The sequence below is a fragment of the Eumetopias jubatus genome, unplaced genomic scaffold (genome assembly GCF_037043125.1).
Source record: "Eumetopias jubatus isolate StellerSeaLion01/CBP00866 unplaced genomic scaffold, mEumJub1_p1.0 scaffold_1, whole genome shotgun sequence".
Taxonomy (NCBI): domain Eukaryota; kingdom Metazoa; phylum Chordata; class Mammalia; order Carnivora; family Otariidae; genus Eumetopias; species Eumetopias jubatus.
The window spans coordinates 70427618-70448885 of record NW_028274807.1 but is presented as its reverse complement, the minus strand read 5'-3'; the positions used below and the strand labels follow the sequence as shown (position 1 = coordinate 70448885).

Genomic DNA, 21268 nt, shown 5'->3' with positions numbered 1-21268 from the left:
CCCCCCCCCCCCACAACCACCGCCGCTGCCGCCCTGGGCATGATCCACTGAGGCGGGAGGGAGGGGGTGGCCTGCCTCAGCCCTGGGTCCAACCCCACTCCCGCACCGCTCCCGCCGCTTTAAGCTCTTCTCCTCCTTCCCCTTCGTCCTAACATGGGGTACAGAGTTTCTGTTTGGGATGACGATAAAAGGCCTGAATGGACGGTGGTGACAGTTGCACAACATGGTGAATTTACTTAATGCTGCAGAACTGGACATTAAAAAGTGTTTAAAATGGTAAAATTTATGTTATGTATATTTATCACACAAGAAAAAAAAGAAAAATACCCCAAAACTTCCACATTGAGATGTGAGCAAGCAAAAATGTAAAAGGGCAATTCACAAAACAACTACAAGAAAATGACTTCTAGATGTATAAGAATACTTAATTTTTTAAATTAATTAATTATTTTTTTATTTAAATTCAATTAACATATAGTGTAATATTAGTTTCAGAGGTAGAGTTCAGTGATTCATCAGTCTTTTTTTTTTAAGATTTTATTTATTTATTTGACAGTGAGAGAGACAGCGAGAAAGGGAACACAAGCAGGGCGAGTGGGAGAGGGAGAAGCAGGCTTCCTGAGGATAAGGGAGCCCGATGCGGGGCTCAATCCCAGGACCCTGGGATCATGACCTGAGCTGAAGGCAGACGCTTAATGACCGAGCCACCCAGGCGCCCCTCATCAGTCTTCTATAATACCCAGTGCTCATTCTATCACATGCCCTCTTAAATGCCCATCACCCGGTTGCCCCATCGCCCACCCCCCTCCCCTCCAGCAACCCTCAGTTTGTTTCCTGTGACTAAGAGTTTCTTATGGTTTGTCTCCCTCTCTGATTTTTTATTTTATTTCTCCCTACCTTCCCCTATGGTCCTGCTTTGTTTCTTAAATTCCTCATATCAGTGAGATCATATGATAATTGTCTTTCTCAGATTGACTTATTTTGCTTAATATAATACCCTCTAGGTCCATCCACGTCATTGCAAATAGCAAGATTTCATTTTTTGTTGGCTGAATAGTATTCCATTGTATATATATATATATACCACATCTTCTTTATCCATTCATCTGTTGATGGACATCTAGGCATCTTTGCATAGTTTGGCTATTGTGGACATTGCTGCTATAAACATTGGAGTGCAGGTTCCCCCTTCAGATCACTACATTTGTATCTTTGGGGTAAATACCGAGTAGTACAGTTGCTGGGTTGTAGGGTAGCTCTGTTTTCAACTTTTCGAGAAACCTCCGTACTGTTTTCCAGAGTGGCTGCACCAGCTTGCATTCCCACCAACAGTGTAAGAAGGTTCCCCTTTCTCTGCATCCTCACCAACATCTGTCATTTCCTGACTTGTTAATTTTAGCCATTCTGACTGGTGTGAGGTGGTATCTCGTTGTTTGTATTTCCCTGATGCTGAGTGATGTTGAGCACTTTTTCATGTATCTGTTGGCCATTTGGATGTCTTCTTTGCAGAAATGTCTGTTCACGTCTTCTGCCCATTTCTTGCCTGGATTATTTGTTTTTGGGGTATTAAGTTTGATAAGTTCTTTATAGATTTTGGATACTAGCCCTTTATCTGATATGTCATTTGCAAATATCTTCCCCCATTCTGTCGGTTGTCTTTTGGTTTTGTCGACTGTTTCCTTTGCTGTGCAAAACTTTTTATCTTGATGAAGTCCCAATTAGTTTGTTTTTGCCTTTGTTTCCCTTGCTTTTGGAGATGTGACTAGTAAGAAGTTGCTGTGGCTGAGGTCACAAAGGTTGCTGCCTGTGTTCTCCTCAAGGATTTTGATGGATTCCTGTCTCACATTTAGGTCTTTCATCCACGTTGAGTCTATTTTTGTGTATGGTGTAAGGAAATGGTCCAGTTTCATTCTTTTGCATGTGGCTGTCCAATTTTCCCAACAGCATTTGTTGAAGAGACTGTCTTTTTTCCACTGGATATTCTTTCCTGCTTTGTCAAAGATTAGTTGACCATAGAGTTGAGGGTCCATTTCTGGGTTCTTTATTCTGTTCCGTTGATCTATGTGGCTGTTTTTGTGCCAGTACCATACTATCTTGATGATTACAGCTTTGTAATAGAGCTTGAAGTCTGGAATTGTGATGCCACCAGCTTTGGTTTTCTTTTTTAACATTCCTTTAGCTATTTGGGGTCTTTTCTGGTTGCATACAAATCTTAGGATTATTTGTTCTAGCTCTGTGAAAAAAGTGACGGTATTTTTTTAAAGATTTTATTTATTTGACAGAGAGTGAGAGAGCACAAGCAGGGGGCAGCTACAGAGGGTGAGGGAGAAGCAGGCTCCCCACTGAGCAGGGAGCCCCATGCAGCGCTCGATCCCAGGACCCTGGGATCATGACCTGAGCTGAAGGCAGACACTTAACTGACTGAGCCACCAAAAGTTGATGGTATTTTGATAGGGATTACATTGAATGTGTAGATTGCTCCAGGTAGCATAAACATTTTAACCATATTTGTTCTTCCAATCTACGAGCATGGAACATTTTTCCATTTCTTTGGGACTTCCTCAATTTCTTTCATAAGTGTTCTGTAGTTTTCTAAGTACAGGTCCTTTGCCTCTTTGGTTAGATTTATTCCTAGGTATCTTATGGTTTTGGGTGCAATTGTAAATGGGATCAACTCCTTAATTTATCTTTCTTCTGTCTAGTTGTTGGTGTATAGAAATGCAACTGATTTCTCTGCATTGACTTTATATCCTGCCACTTTGCTGAATTCCTGTATGAGTTCTAGCAATTTTGAGGTGGAGTCTTTTGGATTTTCCACATAGACTATCATGTCATCTGCGAAGAGTGAGAGTTTGACTCTTCTTTATGGATTTGGGGTTTTTTTTTAATTTCTTTTTGTTGTCTGATTGCTGAGGCTAGGATTTCTAGTACTATGTTGAACAACAGTGGTGATGATGGACATCCCTGTCGTGTTCCTGACCTCAGCAGAAAAGCTCTCATTTTTTCCCCATTGAGAATGATATTCGCTTTGGGTTTTTCATAGATGGCTTTTATGATATTAAGGTATGCTCCCTTTATCCCTACACTGTGGAGAGTTTTAATCAAGAAAGGATGCTGTACTTTGTCAAATGCTTTTTCTGCATTTATTGAGAGGATCATATGGTTCTTGTCCTTCTTTTATTAATGTGGTGTATCACATTGATTGATTTGCAGATGTTGAACCACACTTGCAGCCGAGGAATAAATCCCACTTGGTCATGGTGAATAATCCTTTTAATGTATTGTTGTGTCCTATTGGCTAGTATCTTTTGAGAATTTTTGCATCCCTGTTCATCAGGGATATTGGTCTGTAATTCTCCTTTTTGGTGGGGTCTTGGTGTGGTTTTGGAGTCAAGGTAATGCTGGCCTCATAGAAGGCATTGGAAGTTTTCCTTCCATTTCTATTTTTTGAAACAGCTTCATAAGAATTGGTATTAATTCTTCTTTAAATGCTTGGTAGAATTCCCTGGGAAGCTGTCTGGCCCTGGACTCCTGTTTGTTGGGAGGTTTTTGATTACTGCTTCAATTTCCTCACAGATTATGGGTCTGTTCAGGTTTTTTATTTCTCCCTGTTTCAGTTTTGGTAGCTTATACATTCCTAGGAATGCACCTATTTCTTCCAGATTGCCTAATTTGTTGGCATATAGTTGCTCATAATATATTCTTATAATTGTTTGTATTTCTTCAGTGTTGGTTGTGATCTCTCCTGTATCATTCATGATTTATTTATTTGGGTCCTTTCTCTTTTCTTTTTGATAAGTCTGGCCAGGGGTTTTTCAATCTTATTAATTCTCTCAAAGAACCAGTGCCTAATTTCATTGATCTTTTCTACTGTTCTTTTGGTTTCTATTTCATTGATTTTTGCCCTAATCTTTATTAATTCTCTTCTTTTGGGTTAGGCTTTATTTGCTGTTCTTTTTCCAGCTCCTTTAAGTGTAAGGATAGGTTGTGTATTTGAGACCTTTCTTGTTTCTTGGGAAAGGCTTGTATTGCTATATACTTCTCTCTTAGGATCACCTTTGCTGCTTCCCGAAGGTTTTGAATAGTCGTGTTTTCATTTTCATTTGTTTCCATCATTTTTAAAAATTCTCCTTTAATTTCCTGGTTGACCCATTCATTCTTTAGTAGGATGCTCTTTAACCTCCATATGTTTGAGTTCTTTCCAAAATTCCTCTTGTGACTGAGTTCAAGTTTCAAAGCATTTTGGTCTGAAAGTATGCATGGAATGATCCCAATCTTTTGGCACCAGTTGAGACCTGATTTGTGGCCCAGTATGTGATCTATTCTGGAGAATGTTCCATGTGCACTTGAGAACAATGTGTATTCTGTTGCTTTAGGATGGAATGCTCTGAATATATCTGTGAAGTCCATCTGGTCCAATGTGTCATTCAAAGCCCTTGTTTCCTTGTTGATCTTCTGCTTAGATGATCTGTCCATTGCAGTGAGTGGGGTGTTAAAGTCCCCTACTATTTTTTTTAAAGTCCCCTACTATTATTATATTATTATCAATGTGTTTCTTTAATTTTGTTATTAATTGATTTATATAATTGGCTACTCCCATGTTAGGGGTGTAAATATTTACAATTGTTAGATCTTCTTGTTGGATAGTCCCTTTAATTATGATAGACCCTTTAATTATCTCTTATTACAGTCTTTGGTTTAAAATCTAATTTGTCTGATATAAGGATTGCTACCCCACCTTTCTTTTGATGTCTGTTAGCATGATAAATGGTTTTCCACCCCCTTCACTTTAAATCTGGAGGTGTCTTTGGGTCTAAAATGAGTCTCTTCTAGACAGCATATTGATGGGTCTTGCTTTTTTATCCAGCCTGATAACCTGTGTCTTTTGATTGGGGCATTTAGCCCATTTACATTCAGAATAACGACTGAAAGATATGAATTTAGTGTCATTGTATTGCCTGTAAAGTCACTGTTTCTGTATATTGTCTCTGTTCCTTTCTGGTCTATGTTACTTTTGGGCTCTCTCCTCACTTAAAGGATCCCCTTTAATATTTCTTGCAGGTCTGGCTTAGTGATCACAAATTCTTTTAGTTTATGTTTATCCTGGAACTTTTTTGTCTCTCCTATTTTGAATGACAGCCTTGCTGGATAAAGTATCCTTGGCTGCATATTTTTCTCTTTTAGCACCCTGACTATATCATGCCATTCCTTTCTGGCCTGCCAGGTCTCTGTGGATAGGTCTGCTGTCAGTCTAATGTTTCTACTCTTGTAGTTTACAGACCTCTTGTTCCTTGCTGCTTTTAGGATTTTCTCTTTGTCTCAGATTTGCAAGTTTCACTATTATATGTCGGGGTGTTGACCTAATTTTATTGATTTTGAGGGGGTTTCCTCTGTGCCTCCTGGACTTGAATGCCTGTTTCCTTCCCCAGATTAAGGAAGTTCTTAGCTATAATTTGCTCTAATATACCTTCTGCCCCCCCCTTTCTTCTTCTTCTGGGATCCCAATTATTCTAATATTGTTTTGCTTTAAAATGTTTCACTTATCTTTCAAATTATCTCCTCATGATCCAGTAGTTATCTTTTTCTCAGCTTCTTTATTTTCCATCATTTTGTCTTCTATATCACTAATTCTCTCTTCTGCTTCATTTATCCTAGCAGTTACAGCCTCCATTTCTTATTGCACCTCATTAATAGCCTTTTTTATCTTGACTTAATTCGATTTTTAGTTCTTTTATTTCTCCAGAAAGGGAGTGTGTTCTATGGTTTTTTCAAGCCCAACTAGTATCTTTATAATCGTTATTCTGAACTCTAGTTCTGACTTATATCCATACTGATTAGGTCCCTAGCAGTCAGTACTGCCTCTTGTTCTCTTTTTTGAGGTGAGTTTTTCCATCTTGTCATTCTTCTACCTTGCAGAAAGTGGTCACTTTTCTATTTGTAGAATTGCAGCATTCTTTTCTTAGATCTCTGGTTGAGTTCACAGTTGTTCAGAATGATTTGATAGCTATCTAGCTGAATTCCTCAGACAAAACTAAGGTCTCCTACTCCTCTGCCATCTTGAAAAGTCTTTCTTCCTTAATTTCATAAGTAATTTAAGGAGATATAAATGAAAAGATCAAGGTGTCATTTGTCATTTATAAAATTTGAGAAATTATGTTAATATTTAATTATAGTGTTTGTATTATGATATAGTTATGCTCATAACAGTAGTGTAAACAGGTATAAACTTTCTGGAAAGCATCTTGCAAATTATGCAAAAGACGTTTTAAGTATTCACATTTATTGACCTGAAATCCAACCGTGAGGAGTGTATTCTGAGGAAACCAGTGGAGGTGCAGGCATCTGGAGGGCACAGAGGCACCACATGAACAAAGGACTCGGTGAAGTGAGGAAGCGAACTCTGTGAGTGTTTGTGGCAGAGAATTCCAGGGATACAGGAGAGCAAGTGCAAAGGACCCAGGACTGGAATGTGCCAGGTGTGTTTGGGGAACAGCAGGGAGGCTAGTGTGCCTGAGCAAGGACCTAGTGTTAGAAAATAAGATCAGAAAGTTAGAGGAGCCAGGTCAGGGAGGGCCTTGAGGGCCACAGTAAGGACTTTGGACTTTACTCTGAATGAGGCTGGCAGCAGTTGGGGGCTTCTGAACAGAGGCCATGATCTAAGTTCTAAAAGGAGCACCAGCTACTATTTGGAACAGAGTCTCTTAAAGGTCAAGGACAGAAGAGGCCTGGGTTAGTTAGGAGGTTATTCCAATATCCAAACAAGAGAGGGTAGTGGCTTGGACTTGTGAGATTCTATTTTGATGGCAGAGCTGGTGGATTGGATGTGGGATGTGAGATAAAGGCAGGAATCAGGTGACTCCAGGGGTTTGATCTGAACAATAGGGTTAATGATAATCCTAATTACTGGGAGGAACAGCACTGGGGAGAAGTAGGTTTTTGGAGGAAGGAACCCAGGGATTGACCCTGACAGTGAGGTGTCTACTCTGGTGGTCATATCAGCTTATTCTAAGGAAGTCTGTAATCATGTGTCTGTCTATCTCCTGTATCCCTTTCTGTCCTTCTTTGATGTTTCTTCCGGAAGACCCGATCTCTGGTCTGCAACTTCTAGCAGGGACTTTCAGACAAAAATGAAAGGACAAAGAAACTGTATGTTGATGACAAGGCACATTAACTTGTTACAGTAGCTAACATTATCAGAATGGAGGAGAGTGGAATCTCTATTTGGGGTGAGGTACATAAGTGATGGGTGCCCATAATTATTCCGTGAAGACTTAACTTCAAAAAATTAACCTCAGGAGACAAAATGAATTAGTAGAAAGTGAAAACACTGACCAATCTGTTACATAAAGTGTGTGCCAAAATTGCTGCCAATTGACATATGTGTTTAAAACCAAGGAATAGGGGCGCCTGGGTGGCTCAGTTGATTAAGTGTCTGCTTCGCTCAGGGCATGATCCCAGAATCCTGGGATCAAGCCCCACATCAGGTTCCCTGCTCAGCAGGAAGCCTGCTTCTCCCTCTGCCTCTCCCCCTGCTTGTGTTCCCTCTCTCACTGTCTCTCTCTGTCAAATAAATAAATAAAATCTTAAAAAAAAATAATTTTATTTTTTATTTTTTTTAAAGATTTTATTTACATATTTGAGGGAGAGAGAGAGAGAGAGAGCATGAGCAGCAGGGAGGGCCAGAGGGAGAGGGAGAAGCAGACTCTCCGCTAAGCAGGGAGCCCAATGCGGGACTCAATCCCAGAACCCTGGGATCATGACCTGAGCCAAAAGCAGATGCTTAATCGACTGAACCACCCAGGCTCCCCCCAAAATTAATTAATTTTAATATGTATCAATATGTAGGTATTTTAAATGTGCATACATATATAGTTATATTAAATTATGACAAATGAAAATATCTAAAACTTTAAACCTTAGTATTTGAAATACAGTCAAGTATATTTTAAGATAGTATTCTTTTTTTAAAATGTTTTATTTATTTAAGTAATCTCTGCACCCCAGGTGGGGCTCAAACTCACGACCCTGAGATCAAGAGTCACATGCTCTTTAGACTGAGCCAGGCCAAGTGCCCCTTAAAAGATCGTATTCTTGGGGCACCTGGGTGGCTCAGCCGTTGAGCATCTGCCTTCGGCTCAGGTCATGATCCCAGGGTCCCGGGATCGAGCCCCGCATCGGGCTCCCTGCTGGGCAGAAGCCTGCTTCTTCTCCCACCTCCCCCTGCTTGTGTTCCCTCTCTCGCTGTCTCTTTCTCTCTCTCTCTCTGTCAAATAAATAAATACAATCTTTAAAAAAAAAAAAAGATCGTATTCTTACATTGATTTTAACCCATTAATTTGAATGTCATGAAGAAAAATTGTTTCTATAGATAAGAAAATATAAGTAACAATAATCGTGCATTGACGAGGGACTTTTGCTCTGTTTTTAATCAAATTGATTTCCTCAAAATGTTCCAGTTCACTTAGTCCAATTCAAAGTAGGACTCTTGGAGTTACATGTTTTTTTAAAGATTTATTTACTCATTTTAGAGAAGGAGGAGAGAGCATGAGCAGGAGGGGGCAGAGGGAGAGGGATAGAGAGAGAATCCCAAACTGACTTCGTGCTCAGCACAGTGCCCAATGCGGGAACCAAGAGCCAGATGCTTAACCAACAACGCCACCCAGGCACCCCCGGAATTATGTTGTTGTTGTTGTTTTTAAGATTTTATTTATTTATTTGACAGAGAGAGATAGCGAGAGAGGGAACACAAGCAGGGGGAGTGGGAGAGGGAGAAGCAGGCTTCCAGCTGAGCAGGGACCCCAATGAGGGGCTCGATTCCAGGACCCCGGGATCATGACCTGAGCTGAAGGCAGACGCTTAACGACTGAGCCACCAGGCGCCCCCAGAATTACGTATTTTATCCATGTTGAAGAATAATACAATCACTGTTGGAATTAAAGTGACATTTAAAATGGCCATTACACTTCAACACACAGGAGCTCTGAAAATATGTGCAGAAGACTCCCGCTTGGTTGGTGGTGGCAGTTCTGAGGCTAATTGGTGGCTCTGGGTCACAGGGCTATGCTCTAGCTGCAGGAGAGACTTTGAATGCAAGTTTCTGGCAGTTTTAGCTCCAACTGGGATGGGGAACGGTCTTTGTCCTTCATGAAGAGGTATAGTGCAGGGAATCCTCCAAGCACAGAGGGGTTCACATGCTTCATAGCTAAAACAAATGACAAATGTCGGCCGCATATAACAGAAAACTCAGTTATTTTCTCATGGAATAAGCAGCTCAGAGGCAGCCAGTTCAAGTCTGGGGCAGTGCCTAAACAGTGTCCTCAACACCATTCTGTGTAGCATGTCCACACGCTGCCTAATGGGTACAAGATGGTACCTTCAGCCAGCACATCTAGGCTCAAGACCAGAAGAAAGGGACAAGGCAAAGCTTTTCTAGAAATCCTCAGCAGACAGCCACTTACGTCTTCTTGACCAGAATTGTGTCCTGAAGCCCACCCTGGAAATGATGGAAGCTGGAAAGTTATTTAGCTGCCCCTCCAGCCCCGAAAGTGGAATTTTGCAATAACAAAAAGGAAGAAAATAGAGGTAGGGTGAACCATGAGCACTATCTGCTCCGATTAGCCTCGAGCCTGAGAGGATGATTAGAATCACCCACCTTCTCCCCATGTGCTTCTCCAATCTGTGTTCTCAAAGCCAACCTCGCAGGGGCAGGAGCTCTCAGTCCCTGGCACAAGTGTGGGGCGGGGTTGGGGTGGGGCTGGTGGGGGGGGGGTTGCTGTTGGCAGCGCCCGTCACAGGCTGGCCTCCGTTCTTCTCAACCTCTATGATGTCACACTGGAGCTTCTTTCCTTCCACCCTGGGCTGCGGCTTCCGAGGCTGCTGTGGCCATGGGGCTCCTGGAGTCAGCAGGGGAGACGGAGCCTGGTGGTTCTGATCTCCCCCGGGGGGCGCGGGAGGTCCAGCCATGCCGCTCTTGAAGGACGCCATGCCCCTCATCAAGGAGACCCATCCGCCGCCTCAGGCCCCGCTTCCGTGGATCCTGCCGAGCCTGTTTGCCGCCTTCAATGTCGTGCTGCTGGTGGTTTTCAGTGGCCTCTTCTTCGCATTCCCGTGAGTCCCCCTCTTACACGAGCTGCAGGTTTCCTACAGAGACAGGAAAACAGAGAATGACAGTAGAGAAGCAGGGGAAGTGCACGAGAGGGGCGAGAGGACAGAGGATAGCCCAGGCCGAGGGAACCGAATGTGCAAAGGCACAGGTGTATAGTGCTCGGTGCCTCCGGGAGCCGCAGACGGCTGGCAACGCTGGGTGACATTTGGCGGAGTCGCTGAGGATCTGTCACCAGTCTGGATATTTAGAGCAGGCTTCAAGGTGTGTGGGTTCTGACCAAGTGGACAGGGTCGGCAGGGGTCGGGGGGAGCTTCAGGCCACTCTGGATCAGGGCTGAGCCCTGTTCTGGTCTCAGTTGCAGATGGCTGGCCCAGAACGGGGAGTGGGCCTTTCCCCTCGTCACAGGCCTCCTCTGTGTCCTCACCATCTTCAGTCTGGTTTCACTCAATTTCTCAGACCCCGGCATCTTGCATCAAGGTGAGGCGCTGGCCCCTGGGAGAAGGAGGCAGCCCCTCCTGAAGGGCTCCTTCCGTCTCCCCTCCTTGGGCCACAGGACCGTTTCACGGCACATCCTCATTTGCCCCGGCCCTGCCTCTGCCACTTCATTGTTTAAGCTACGCAGACATGGAAAAACAGATTTCTGGAGGTTTTCCAGTTGCTTTGTGCGGGAGGGCCCTGGGCAGCCTGGGGGGAGAGAAGCCAACTCTTTGAAACCACTCAGTTCTCCCTTCGTCCTTCCCACGGCACAAGCTCTTTAAAGCATCAGTCACAGCTGTAAATGGCTGAGTACTCACAGAACTCTTCTGGCTGGAAACCTACCTTCCCTTTGAATGCCCGTCTCTCTGTGCTTGGGTGGCTTGCTCGGTGGAGACTAGGGATACCCTCGCCTACCTCTTCCCCACCCTTCCCGGAGCCATGACGTGGGGCTGGCCTCCCTACCCCCCGGAGCAGCAGACTGACGGAGGGCCTCCTGCTGCTGCCCAATCCTCTTCCCACACCAGGCTCCAACGAACAGGGCCCCATGGTGGTGCATGTGGTGTGGGTGAACCACAGGGCCTTCCGCCTGCAGTGGTGCCGAAAGTGCTGCTTCCACCGGCCACCCCGGACCTACCACTGTCCCTGGTGCAACATCTGTGTAGAAGTGAGTGCCTCTCTTGACTTGCCCACCTGCCCCCACCCCTCCCCGCTCACACAGGGGCCAGTGGCAAGCGTGAAACCACGACCGGCAACGCTAAAGGCCAAGAGTGGCAGTAACTCCCAACCACCTTTGGTCACTCAGGCAGGTCCCTATTTCTGCACCTGCGCCCGCACCTGTCTAGGGGGGTTGAACCTTGGCTGTGCAGGTGCAGACACGCACAGAGGCATCCACACCTATGCTGGGCCTGGTCAGGCCTGGGGGGGGGGGTAGGGGGGGAAAGACGCTCCTGTCTTACCCCAGGCTTGCTGACTCCAGCCGCCGAAGGCCGTCACGCCAGCTGTAGGCCTGACTGGGAAAGCTTCGCCTGTCCTCTTCTCGTATCCAGGCCAGAGGCTCTCCCGGGCTCTGAGTGCTTTTGTGTCTCATGTGCACAGCTTGCAAAGGCTTACAAAGGTGCTGTCTTATCTGGTCCTCACAACCCTGGGAGGCAAGCTGAGCAAGGGTGTTATTATCCTCAGTCAATAGATGAGGAAACAGAAGCCCAGAGATAGTCTATGTCCAGCCCACAGTTACACCAGGATGTGTCCCCAGAAGACCGGGCAGGCCTTGTCTCTGAAGGCCTCTTGACATGTGACCTTGTGAGCCACAGAGACCTAACAGAGCTCTAACAGAAGTGCTAGCATTAGGGACTTTGTGGCTGGGTTTCTCCCTAGGGATGAGACCCAGTTTGAGGGGCCAAGGGCAGGTGGCCTTTGGGAATGGGGGCAGGGGGGTAGATAAAGCCTCAGATTTGGGGGCAATGGAGGCTGGTCCAGAGGTCGGGTCCTCGAGGCCTGCTCCCCTCCCTCTTACCCAGGACTTTGACCACCATTGCAAATGGGTCAATAACTGCATTGGTCACCGCAACTTCCGCTTCTTCATGCTGCTGGTCCTGTCCTTATGCCTCTACTCGGGTGCCATGCTGGTGACCTGCCTGATCTTCCTGGTGCGCACGACCCACCTGCCCTTCTCCATGGACAAAGCCATCGCGTATCCTTCCGGGGACCCATGCAGAGAGTAGTGGGGAGCGTGGGGGGTCGGCTGGAGGGCGGGGTCATGAGGGCAGAGCTAATGGCGGGGCAGGGACTAGGCGGGGGTGGGTAGGGCCAGGGATATGGGCGGGGCTAGGAGGGACTGCGAAGACTTGAGAGTCTAGCAGCGTCATGGTGGGGAGTGCTAAAGGTGGCACGGGGCCTGAACAGCAGAGTGGGGTGAGGTGTACGCGGGGACCGAGCTCAGGGAGCCGGAGGACGGGGCCGGTTGGGGGCAGGGCTGTTGGGGCGGAGTCGGGGCGAGGGCGGGGCCAGGGAGGAGGGTCAGGCGTTGCAGCTCCTTAGCGGGCGCGCAGCATTCTGGTGGCTGTACCCGCCGCCAGCTTCCTGGTGCCACTCTTCCTGCTGCTCCTGATCCAGGCCATGTCGGTGAGCGCGGCCGAGCGCTCCTACGAGGGGAAGGTACGCGAGGCCGAGCGCGGCGCCGGGATAACGGGTTGTGGGTGGTCACCTTGCGCCTCCGGGACCTCTGCCCTTTCCGCTCTTTGTCCACCACCCTGGCCCCTGACCGCCTGACCTCCCTCCAAGGCGCGTCATTAGCCCTTCTAGACCTAGATGCATCTCCAGTCTCACCCGCTCGGTGGTCACTCTCCCTCCCACATGCACTGCATCGAGGGCCTACTGTGTGCTTTATCTTGAGCGATGGGTGTAGAGGTGAGTAAGGCTACGTCCTGCGCTTCTGTCGATAAGGAACCTGAAATCAGAGTAACACCCACCAGACGCCTGTGAACGCCACGAGAAAGGACCTGTCCTACGTTGAGTAACAGACTCACAGAGGGACTCAAGTTCAGAGTAGGACGCGCCGCTCAGTGGTTTTAAATGGGCAGAAAAGGCGGGGGGGGGGGTGGAGTAGAGCAGGTGAGGGGCGCAGCCTGCAGAAAGGCAAGGAAGCCTGCAAGTCTGTGGAATGTGCATAGGATGGTGAGGATACAGTGCTAATTGGAGCAGAAGGTGGCGTGGGAAATCCAGTGGACGGCTTGGGATTGACCAGGATTTAAGAGGCGCAGAAAGTCAGGTGGAGAATTGAGTCTTGGTTCAGGGGAAGCCTGGGAGCCGTGAGAGGATTTCTTTTTTCTTTTTTTCCATATGGTAAAATTCACCCCGTTTCAGTGCAGTTCTATGAGTTTTGACAAACATACAGTCCGATCCTGTAACCACCACCACAATCAAGATTTATAACAGTTCCATCACCCCCCAGAAACTCCCTCATGGCCTTTTGTAGTCAGTTTCTCTCCCTGCCCTCAGCCCCTGATCTGTTTTCTACCCCTGTAGTTTTTCCTTTTCCAGAGACTGGTATAAATGGAATCATAGCCCTTTGAGCAGGCTTCTTCCTGCGATCCATCCCCATTGCTGCCAGTATCAGTAGTTTCTTACTTTTTATCGTGTGCAGTATTGTGTCATATGGATAAACTACCGTTTGTTTACCTGTTCCTGGACTGAAGGATATTTGGGTGGTTTGCAGTTTGGGGTGATTATAAATAAAGCCACTATAAACACTGGTGTATAGGCATGTGAACGTTTTCATTTCTTTGTGGGTAAATACTTAGGAGTGAGGAGTGGTATTGCTGGGTTACATAGTTACTATGTGTAGCTTTTTAAGAGACCGCCAAATTGTCTTCCAGAATGGCTGCATTCCCATTGTGCATTCCCACAGGCGATGTGTGAGAATTCTAGTTGCTCTGCATCCTCACTCACATTTGGTATTGTCAGGTTTTTGTTGTTGTTGTTTGTTTATTAGTTTTAGCCAGTCTAATAAATGTGAAATGGTATCTCATTGTGATTTTAATTGGCATTTTCCTAATGACTAGTGATGTTGAGCATCTTTTCACGTTCTTATTTGCCATCTGTATATCTTGGATTTAATGTCTGTTCCAGTCTTTTGCCCATTAAAAGAATTGGGTTTTTTGAAATTACTGAGTTCTATGAGTTCTTTATATTCTCTGGGTTGAGATATGTGTTTTGCAAGTATTTTCTCCCAGTCTGTGGCTTGTCATCTCAATTTTTAAACAGTGTCTTCCAAAGATCAGAAGTTTTACATTTTGATGAAGTGCACTGTTGGTTTTTTTCTGGTATAGACCGTGCTTTTGGTGTTGTAATTAAGAAAGCTTTGCCTAACTCAAGGTCACAAAGATTATCTTTTTTAAAGATTTTTATTTATTTATTTATTTGACAGAGAGAGACATAGTGAGAGAGGGAACACAAGCAGGGGGAGTGGGAGAGGGAGAAGCAGGCTTCCTGCGGAGCAGGGAGCCCGATGCGGGGCTCCATCCCAGGACCCTGGGATCACGACCCGAGCCAAAGGCAGACGCTCAACGACTGAGCCACCCAGGCGCCCCCACAAAAATTTTCTTATATTTTCTTCTGGAAATTTTATAGTTTTAGATTTTATATTTAGGCCTATGATTCATTTTGGGTTAAATTTTGTATATGATGTAAGGTATGGGTCAAGATTTATTACATTTGCATTAGGGTTGTTCCAGCATCATTTGTTGAAAAGACTATCCTTTTTCCATTGAGTTACCTTTGCGCATTTGTCAAAAATCAGTTGACTGTCTCAATTAGTAGGTTTGTATTACGTCTTGAAATCACACAGTGTGAGTTCTCCAGATTTGTTCTTCTTTCAGAATCAGCTTAATTTCCACACACACACGCACGCACACACACAAAGATTTCTGAGATTTTTCTTTGGATTACATTGAACCTATAAGTCAATAAGGAAAACTGACATCTTAACAATAGTGAGTTTTTGAACCCATGAACCCCTTTCCATTTATTTACTTCTTTGATTTCTTTCATCAGTGTTTTGTAGTTTTCAATATATAGATCTTGTGTACATTTTGTTAGATCTTTTCTAAGTATTTTGTGTGCTATTATAAATGTGTTTTTAAACTTCATTTCTGTTTGTTTATTATTTTAAGAAAATACAGTGGATTTTTGTTTATTGGTCTTGAATCTTGCAATTTTGCTGGACATACTTGTCCTAATAGTTTTTTTTGTTCATTCTACATAGAAAATCATGTCATCTATGAATAAGGACAGTTTTATTTCTTCCTTTCCAACTTGGATGGCTTTCTTTTTTTCTTCTTACTGCATGGTCTTAGATCTCCAGTACAGCGTTGAGTAGGAGTGATTAAAGTGAACATCCTTGCCATCGGATTCCTTTAGCAGGACAATGACTTGACTAAATGTTGGTTTGTTTTTGTTTTTTTCTTAAGTAGGCTCCACACCCAATGTCGTCGTGCTTGAACTCACGACCCTGAGACTCTGAGATCAAGAGTCACATGCTCTACCCGACTGAGCCAGCCAGGCACCCCAACTAAAGGTTGTTTTAGGAAGGCTGTAGTTGGCCACATTGATGAAGGAGGGCTGAAGACAATGAGACAGCTGAAAGGACAGAGGAACCCTGTTTGCCCACCACCTCCCATCCCTACAGTCAGCACTCAATCACTCCAGCCCACCCCTGTTTGGCTCCCAGCCCACCTGTGACTCCTCTGCTCTTATCCCTCAGCCCTTACTCATCACCTCCTGTGGTCTGCATGCCTTCTCTCTCCAGCTTCAGTCCATCATTTCAGCCTCTCTGGGGTAGCATTCTCCCTTCCCACGCCCCATGGTTCTTCTAGCTCCCAATCAGGCCATCGGCCCGTCCTTGCTCCACTGCTCAGAATGGGGCTCTCCCAGTCTGTGATCTCCAGTCTTAAGAAATATGTGTATGGTCTGCACTCTCTGAGTCCCTGCACTCTGTGATGAATGTGATTCATTCATTCAGGGCTCTCTCCCGTTACCTCCAGAACCCATTTCAGGCATTCATTCCCTTCCTACCTCCATCCCCAAACCACATCTCCTGGGGCCCCTTGCTTGAGCTTGATAGCAAGGGCTCTGGAGCCAGTCTACATAAATTCAAACCACAGCTTCCTATCGGCAGGGAGATCTTGGGTCTGTTATTTAGCCACCTGGTGCTTCAGTTTCCCCATCTGTAAATGGGAGCGGCTTTGGTTGATATGTGTACAACACATACAACAGTGCCCGGTACAAGCCAATGCCCTATAGAGTGTTGCTGTTGTTACCATTCCTTCCCATCATCATATACACATGTTCACGTCTCTTTGATCTTGGAAACAAAGCAAACAGTCCTTAACATCACAGGCCTCCCCTCTGGCTGTTGCGCTGTCCCCTCCAGCAGAGGCATGTTTCTTGGACGAGTTGACTGCTCACTGGCATCTTTCTTCACCTTCCCCAGCCCGTGCGGCCCAGCCTCTGCTCACTGTCACACTACTGTCGTGCTCACCACGTGGCCAGCGACAGTCCTAAGACTCATCTTTCCAGGCTGCACACAGCAGCGTGGCGCCGCATGCACCTGCTGTGCCCCTCCCCCAGCCTCTCAGGGCCCCACTCCCTGCTTTCCAGGGCCACTGCCGCTCTACCTGCCCCCTGGAGTCTTGGCACCGGCTGCCTGCTCTGCTCCCTCATCCCCTCTTTGTGCTGCCCTGACCACTCGTCAGCTGCCTGAAAGCTTAGGCTGGCTTTCTTGGTGGCGGTGTGTCCTCAATTCCCAGTGTAGTGCCTAGGACACTGTCGAGGCCCCAGAATATTTATGAGCAAATGAGTGAATCTATACATCAATTCAAAAGAATTGATCCTGCTTTGGGAGAGAAGGAGGGAGGGAGGGAGGGAGAGAGAGAGAGAGAGGGAAGCCTGATGCCCTGACCCCCGGGGGAAGAAGGGCAGAGAACCAAGGCAGCAGGGAGCTGGGCAGGAGATGGAGTGAGAACATGCCCACTTTGGTTACCATCCTGTGGAGTGTTCGAGGCACAGGTTTGGAGCAGGAGAACTGGGTCCAGAGCCAGGGAGAGAGGAGAGTCAGAGAACTTCCAAGCTGTTGGATTCCGTTCACATCTGAGAGGCTCGCCAGTGGTGAGAGGAAGGTGCTGCCCTTTATTAGCGAGTTCTAATGAGCTCATTAGGCAATCATCTATCACTCCTTTAAGCGTTGGACAGTCAACGTGTTTGCACACTTCGTATACATCTAATACATCAAAATTTATTTCTCTAAATTTAAAATTCTAACTGTAAATGTAATCCAACTCTTCTAACCATTTAGTAACCATTTAATTAAAATTGCAAATAGAATACCAGTTTCCCCTAAATGCTTTAAACATATTAAAGTAGGCAAGAATTCAAAGTATCGTGATGGTTAGTGTTGCTTTTTGGCAACCGTGGGACATTGTGGAGGTGTCTCAACTTTTCCTCCCGTAGGTGTCAGCTGCCCTGCATGGAGTTCTGGCTCCTTTTGGTGGAGAATAGTGTCGAAGGTCAACATCTTCATGACAGGGTCATGGGACATAGGGAGCTGGTGGGGGGAAGAGGTGGCCCTGGGCCACTTTTGGTCATGACAGACATTTTGTAGCCAAGGCTCTTGAAGTCAGGGTGAGAATCAGCTTGTGCTGGGGAGGAGGAGGAGGAGGAGGAGGAGGAGGAGGAGGAGGAGGAGGAGGAGGAGGAGGGCGAGGCTGATGTGTAGACGGAGGGGAGGGGGAGAAGTTGGTTAAGACTGTCCAGGGGAGGACTTGACCTTCACTGCATGGGTGTTTAGGAACTTCCATCCAGACTTCCAGGGCCAGGTTGTTTTGTTAGGGAAATCTGACTGGGCCCCAGGCAACTACCCTTCCAGATAGTGAAATTCAGTGAAGACACAAGTTTGGAAGAAATGAGAGGTGGGAAAGTAGGGAAGTTGGGGGAGGGGTGTGGAACTGTCTTTGGAGCAGTTTAGCAATAAAAGGAAGATCCGAAAGTATATCTGGAAGGAGGTGGCAGGAGGATGTGGTATGGCCAAAGGAAACAGAAAAGGCGAGGATACTGCAAAAGGGGTACAGGTGATGGGGGAGGACCCCTGAGAAGGCAAGAGAAGTGGGTGCAGTGCCAGGGGTTGCCTAGAGAGAGCTACTCAGAGGTAGGTGGGGTGGGGGAGGCCGTGGCTCCCTCTCCCCGCTTCTGTGCCCTTGGAGTCTTGCTGCCACCCTGAGCTGAGCTGACGTTCAGGGAGGGCCATCGGGGAGTGGCCTGCCCAGTCCTGCTGGATCTGAGTTCCTCTTCTGGCCCTTGCCTCCCTCCAGTGCCGATACCTGCAGGGATACAACCCCTTCGACCATGGCTGTGCCAACAACTGGTACCTAACAATTTGTGCACCGCTGGGACCCAAGTGAGTAGGCAGACCAGGGGTCCGAGTGGTGACCCCTGGGGCTGGTGGCGGGATAAAGCCGGGTCATCGCCCCTGGCCCCTTAGCCCAGCTCCCAGGCCCTTATACTCCCTGTTCTTCTTCCTTTGGGGTTTTCCACGGGGCGTTGTGAGAGCCTCTGGAACCCACCCCCCCACTTCCTTGTCTTTGTGGGTTCTTGGCCCAAGGAATGGGGTGGAGGGACACTACAGCCTGGGTGAGACTGGTCCCAGCTCTCTGCAGGGCCAAGCCTTGGGCTGTGTGCTCCCTGAGGGCTACCAGGCCAGGAGGGCCACGACCCCTCCCGTCTGGTTTGTTGCTCCCCAGGTACATGGCCAAAGCTGTCTGGCTACAGAGAATGGTGGGGTCTGACTGGGTGCCCATGCAGAACCTTCACTTCCCAATGTGCCCCTCGGTGCTCAGTCCCCCAGCCGTCCCAGGGCCTGGGCCTGGCCCCCAACCCCAACCTCTGAGTCTCTACAAACCAGGGAATGGTCCCCCAGGGAGTGGTGAGGCTGCAGCCCTCCAGGAGGTGAGGAGTGCGCGCGCGCGCGCGCGTGTGTGTGTGTGTGTGTGTGTGTGTTGGGAGAGGGTGTCTGTGGATGTCACAGGTGTTGGGGGGAACCCTCCAGAATACACCAGGAGGCCCTGGAGACAGGAAAGGAAAAACCACACCCATTCACTTGCTGGTCGGCCTTGGGCCAGTCACTTACCCTTTCTGGGTGTCAGTTTTGTCAGCTATTAGTAAGGACTGAGACTAGTCCAGGGGTTTGTAATTCTGAGGGGGGATTCCTTTACTTAAAGACAGCTTTTTTACTCTGAAGCCCAACATAGGAAACACATGTAAGTGGCCCTTTAGGAATGGAGTGGGGGAGGGTAATCACAGCCTCCCTTCCCCCAGGGCTCCTGCAGTGACATTCTGTGGTGCCAGGCCACTCCCTTTGCTCTGCGGGGGGCGGGGTGGGGATGGCGGCTTGGATAGTTTCTTGCTCCCCAGCTGGTGGGTCGTGAGCTGTGGGGCAGGGGCTCGGGGAGAGCCCCCTTCCCCCAACTCTGTGTTTAGCTCCACGCAGGCCCAGTGCTGCCCCTGCTGCGGGACTGCCCCAGACGAGGCGCTGTCTGCCGCTCGCCCCTTCACACCCAGCGATGTCAGGAGCCCCTGCACCTGAACCTCATCTCCTGAGCCTCGCGTGGAGGCCTGTCTGTGCTCTGCCCTTGCCCACTCCCCTGGTGGGAGTGTTGAGACCCCCACCAAAGCCCATTAAATACCTGTTGCCTGCCTCCTACAACGGCCCTCCTGCACTGTCTGTCCTGCGGGCCAGGGAGCTTGGGGGTGAGGGGGCTCTGAGGCGCTGGGACAAAGACTATGGGAGGAAGGAGCCAGGGTCCCATACTGGCTGGTTCTGCGACCTTGGGCAAGACACTCAACACTTCTCTCATCCTTAAAATGGGGCAACCGTAAGGACCACAGCGATGCGAGAGAAAACCCAGCGGTCCCAGTGACGTCAGCCCCGGCAAAGTCCCGGCCTCTGCCCTGCCGCACCCCTGTCTGACTGCAGAGGGCGCCCGCCACCTGGGAATTCGCCAAGCCGGCCGGTCCAGCCTCGCTACACTGAAGCCTCCTCCCCCGCCAACCCCCCGGGGGGTTGGGCGGCCCTCAGGCTGGGAGTGGGCCCTCCCCCTGCATTATCTCGGCGGGGGGGTGGTTCTCCATCACAGTACAATTCTGCAGTCTTTCTTGCCAGCGGGTTTTACCCTGGTCACTCTCTCCTGTTGGGGAGTCACATGCTGGTTCTTGTCCTGTCGCTGGCATGGGTCCCAGGCCCTGTGAGTCTGCAAGCCCCTGGGGGTTGGAAGGGGGTGGGGGTGGGGTGGGAGAGGAAACCACCTCAAACTGCGGTTTCTCTCTGGAGACCAGTGTGTGACTTTGGGAATAGAAATGAGGGCACCCTGGGGCACCTGGGTGGCTCAGTCGTTAAGCGTCTGCCTTCAGCTCAGGTCATGATCCCAGGGTCCTGGGATCGAGCCCCGCGTCGGGTTCCCTGCTCGGCGGGAAGCCTGCTTCTCCCTCTCCCACTCCCCTTGCTTGTGTTCCCTCTCTCGCTGTGTATCTCTCTGTCGAAGAAAGGGAGGGAGGAAGGAAGGAAGGAAGGAAGGAAGGCAGGCAGGCAGGCAGGCAGGCACCTTCCAGGAAGGCTGTCAAAGGATAAAATGAGGTATCTCATGCCAAACATCAGGTACACAGTAGGCACACAATGAATGCGGCCGGTATGGTTATGGTTGTTTTCTCCACCCAACAGCTAACAGACCATCCAGCGTTCCTCCAAGGACCACCTTCTCAGGATTACCGGGGTCCCCAGACCCCTGATTCAGAATCTCAGGGAGCGGGGAGGGCAGGAATCTCAATCTGAATTTTTGTCAAGTGCCCCATGTGATCCTGCCCCCCTGAAGTTTCAGAACTACCTTAGGAAGTGAGGATGGGCATCATCCCCACTGATTCCGGCCGCCCTTGTATCCAGGTGAAATCAGGGTGTGGTGAAGGTAAGAGGAAGGGATGTCCCCAGAGGATCAGATGAACACCTCAGAGTCCTGTGGAGGTGTGTGTGCCTGGGTGTGCATGCTCATACTTGGGGGGGGTGGGCAGGAGCCCATCCTTTGGGGGTCAGCCCAGCCTGGAGAGGTCATAACTCCAGTTCTCCATATGCTGAGTCCCTCTCCATGC

General features: G+C 48.0%; 1 protein-coding gene across 1 annotated transcript; it reads left to right on the top strand.

Annotated features, from left to right (window-relative positions):
• The first annotated feature begins 9961 nt into the window (after positions 1–9961).
• ZDHHC19 (zDHHC palmitoyltransferase 19) lies at positions 9962–19818 on the top strand. The gene is made up of 8 exons (XM_028101068.2): positions 9962–10107; positions 10461–10582; positions 11107–11246; positions 12100–12272; positions 12631–12736; positions 18445–18530; positions 18874–19078; positions 19610–19818. Exons 1-8 carry the CDS (start codon positions 9962–9964, stop codon positions 19727–19729), a joined length of 1098 nt encoding a protein of 365 aa, XP_027956869.1. The 3' UTR covers positions 19730–19818.
• The last annotated feature ends 1450 nt before the right edge of the window (positions 19819–21268 follow it).